Here is a 3,909-nt window from a genome sequence, read left to right as displayed (position 1 = left end):
TTTAGTTCCTAAACCCAAAACCTAAACCGTTCGTGTTAAAAATTGAATCTAAACTTTAAATCTAAACCCTCAACTCTAAACTCACACTAAAGCCGTTGGAAAAATGCTGAAAAATGTAAAACATGGATGTAGAACTGTAGAACATAACTATTTTACAAAACTTGTAGAACAAAAAAATGTTCAACCAGACCCTGCTCGACCGTGTCCCATTTTGTGCTAATACGAATTTGTCAGAGTTTCTAGAAAAATTAATTCTCATTAAAACCTTTGAAGATATATATATATATATATATATATATATATATATATATATATATATATATATATATATATTAGAGGGATCAAATGAGAATTTTTTTAGTGTGAGAACCCTGAGAACTCAAAAATACACTGAAATTCGAACAAAAAAAGGGAAATTCGAGCAAAAAAAGTGGCGGACAAGCAAAAAAAGGGGAATTCGAGCAAAAATTTTCGTGATTAATCGACATTGTGTAGATTCATAATTTTTTTTTTTTTTTTTTTTTTTAACATGAGCTTAAAATGCATGTGATGTATGTTGGGGTTTAGGTTTTAGGGTTTTCACCCTCAACCCTAAACCCTAAACTCTAAGTCGTTCGTATTAAAAACTCGTTCTAAAACCCTAATTTCCAAACCCTAATCACTAAACCCTAAACACTATTTATTTATTTTTTAATCAAAAGTCATTTTTTCTTTGTTTTTTGTTAAGATGCATATGATGCATGAAAAACAGTTAACATGCATCAAATAGCGGATAACATGCATCAGATGCATCTTAACGATCTAGTTAAAAAAAATTATTTTTTTTCTGAATCTACACGATTAAAATAGATACCATCAATTTTTTTTTTTTTTAAATCGGAGCTATAGAATTAAAGATATAAAAATCACAAAATCACTTATCCCTTTATCCCACCAAATTCCACTTAACGCTTGATCTTTGCCATATATATATATATATATATATATATATATATATATATATATATATATATATATATATATATATTATAAAAGATGAATTTATCATAATGTTTACAAAATTTACCATCTTTTTCCAAAAATTAAATGTGATTTACAACCTATTGATGCACATTTATTTGTAATGAATTTATAAAAAATAGAAAAAATAAAAAAATGAAAATATTACCGTGCATGTTCTAATTGTTTTTGTAAGATAGAAGACACAGTTTGCCTCGGTCAATTTATTCCTTTTGTACATCTTATCAACAAGCTAACATAAAACAGGTACCCTTTTCATAATGAGGTTTTTTCAAATAGCAAACCCAAAAAATGGGTATTAAAGAATAAATAAACCCGACAAAGACTCAAAATGACACTAATAATCAATAATTCCAGAATAACGATTCAAACTCATTAGAACCTGCATTTTTCTGACCTGAAACATTCTCACCATCGTTATCTAAGATGTTATTCATCCATTGTGGTGGATACAACCATTCCTCGACCAATGTGTCAATGTACACAAGTTCGTTACTCAACTCAGTTGAGTCTAAACCCGACCCAAGTATCGGAAGCCGAGTGATTTCACTCAATTCTTCCGATGACTCTGTAGTCGGTGTTTGTGGAAAGTCAAAATTTTCCATTGCAGCAGCTTTAGCTGCTGCTGCCTGTACGTCTCTAGGAGACGATGATACTGGTCGGGGCAATGCCCCGATCAGATCAGGAAAATTTATAATAGCTGAATTTCCCTTTATACTAAGCGCTGCAACATCATGTGCACGTGCAGCCATTTCGGGGTTTCGATACGTTCCAAGCCATATTCTTGATTTCTTCCTCGGTTCACGGATTTCTGACACCCATTTACCCCAAGTGCGCATTCTTACTCCACGGTATACCGGGTGTTTAGTGCTCGTATCTCGGTTTCTTTTTGTGGTTCTCGTCTTTGGTTTTCGTGGCTTGTGAACAGGTCGAGTTGAACTAGGTGAAGAAGTTGGTGAAGTGAAGGAATTTGAACTACAATCAAGAAGTTCAGAACTCATCTTGATTACACTAACTTATGATTGAATTGAATCTTGTTATGTGCATATGAATAAAATGGTGAAATAAAGTTGTGATCTTTTGGGAAGATGAGATTGTGAGTTTACCTTAGATTGAGTGAATAATTTGTGAATGAGTGATATGAAACACTTATAACAAGATCATGGAAGAAAGAGAGAGTGATGATGAAAAAGAGACAAGTTTTTCTACAAATGTGGTCCTTTTCTTTAAGTACCACGGAAACTAGAGGGGAAAAAAATCTAGTTTTTGTGGACTACTAGAGTAACTTTACTTTTATTTTACCCTCTTTATTGCTGTATTTTTCTTTAATAATTTCGTGAAGTTTTAGTTGGGATATTGAATATTCCGGAAAAAAAAATTATATTACTCCCTCCGTCCCAGATTAATTGTCCCCAGACAAAAAACACATAGTTTAAGAAATGTCATTATCACACTGTACTTTTTCTGTACTTTTTTATTACTTTACTGTTTTACCCTCAACTAATTAATTAGAAATCCCTCTCACCTTTGTAATTTAATTAATTCATTAGGGACAATATTGTAATCTTTATCAAATTTACTTTCCATATTTAGAAGTGGACAATTAATCTGGGACGTCCCAAAAAGGAATACTGGACAATTAATCCGGGACGGAGGGAGTATATTATATTATATTATATTATATTATATTATATTATACCTATATTCTAAAAGACATAGTCCAAGTGAATAGTCCCCGGGGTATTTTCGACTTTTTTTTTTTTTTTTTTTTTTGCAAATTCAACCACAAACCCTCTGACACTTTATCCAAAAAAATCAAATTCACCCTCCAAACAGGGGGTAAAGTGTCAATTAACCATTCTCATAAAAAATCTTAAACAAACTCCACCCAAATATTCAACGGGCCATATCTTCGCACTCGCAACGAGTTAAATTTTTCCGCCACCATCGTTAAACTCGAAATAATTTTAGGAACACAATGTCACTAGCTATACGCAAAACGGGCGCTTTTTAAAAAATGCTAAATATTTGGGGTACTTTTCATACACGTTAATTCCCCGTTAAATTTTTAAAAGTCGACAACTCCATAGCGAAACGCGGAGATGCACATATATTGTTAATTTTAAATAACATTTAAATCTTTCACGGGTTATACCTTTTAGTTCGACTCGAGTTGCGTTTCAACAACATCATCGTTAGCCACAAAAAATTTTTACAAACTAAACGCAATAAAATACATTAAAAACCGAACCCCCGGCGCGAAGCGAGGGTTCGAACACTAGTTAAGACTGAAATGTCGTGTGTCCCAGAATTTAACATAGCATTAAAAAATATATATATATATTAATGTATTACGATATAAATTAAAATTATGTCGTTTAAAAGATAAATCTTACAACGTACGAAGTAAAAGTTATACTATATAGAATAGAAATACACTATATAGGAAATACTATTATTATACTTTAGTTTTTATTTACTTTTCAATGTTTACACATTATTGTTGACATAAAATTTTATTTTACAATAATAGCAAGTATCATATATTTGAACAATTATGTAATCATCATTACCTGCTGAATAGCTGAAACCAAAGTAGAAGCTTTATGTTGACCATGACTAATTGACATAATCTAACTTTAAGATTTTCAACCTTACATGTGCCATTTGCAGTGACGACTTTAGGTGTAGCCCCGCGAAATCCATGACACCACTAGTTTCTCGAAATTTATCATAAAATTTTTATTTTTTATATACTGGACACCACTAAATATAATAATGGGACTCCATAAATTTTTAGAGATTATAGTTTAATAGTTTGAACTACTAAAGTGTTTGAAATTAACCCACATATGATATGATTTTATAGCATGAGCCATTGAATATATT

At 31.2% G+C, this 3,909-nt stretch overlaps 1 protein-coding gene across 1 annotated transcript; it reads right to left on the bottom strand.

The window, feature by feature from the left end:
• Positions 1–1,341: 1,341 nt before the first annotated feature.
• Positions 1,342–2,024, bottom strand: LOC139877313 (dehydration-responsive element-binding protein 3-like). Its single transcript, XM_071864722.1, has one exon. It carries the CDS (start codon positions 2,019–2,021, stop codon positions 1,365–1,367), a length of 657 nt encoding a protein of 218 aa, XP_071720823.1. The 5' UTR covers positions 2,022–2,024; the 3' UTR covers positions 1,342–1,364.
• Positions 2,025–3,909: the final 1,885 nt, after the last annotated feature.

This window comes from Rutidosis leptorrhynchoides, chromosome 11 (genome assembly GCF_046630445.1).
Source record: "Rutidosis leptorrhynchoides isolate AG116_Rl617_1_P2 chromosome 11, CSIRO_AGI_Rlap_v1, whole genome shotgun sequence".
NCBI classification, from domain to species: domain Eukaryota; kingdom Viridiplantae; phylum Streptophyta; class Magnoliopsida; order Asterales; family Asteraceae; genus Rutidosis; species Rutidosis leptorrhynchoides.
This window is presented reverse-complemented; position numbering and strand designations above follow the sequence as displayed.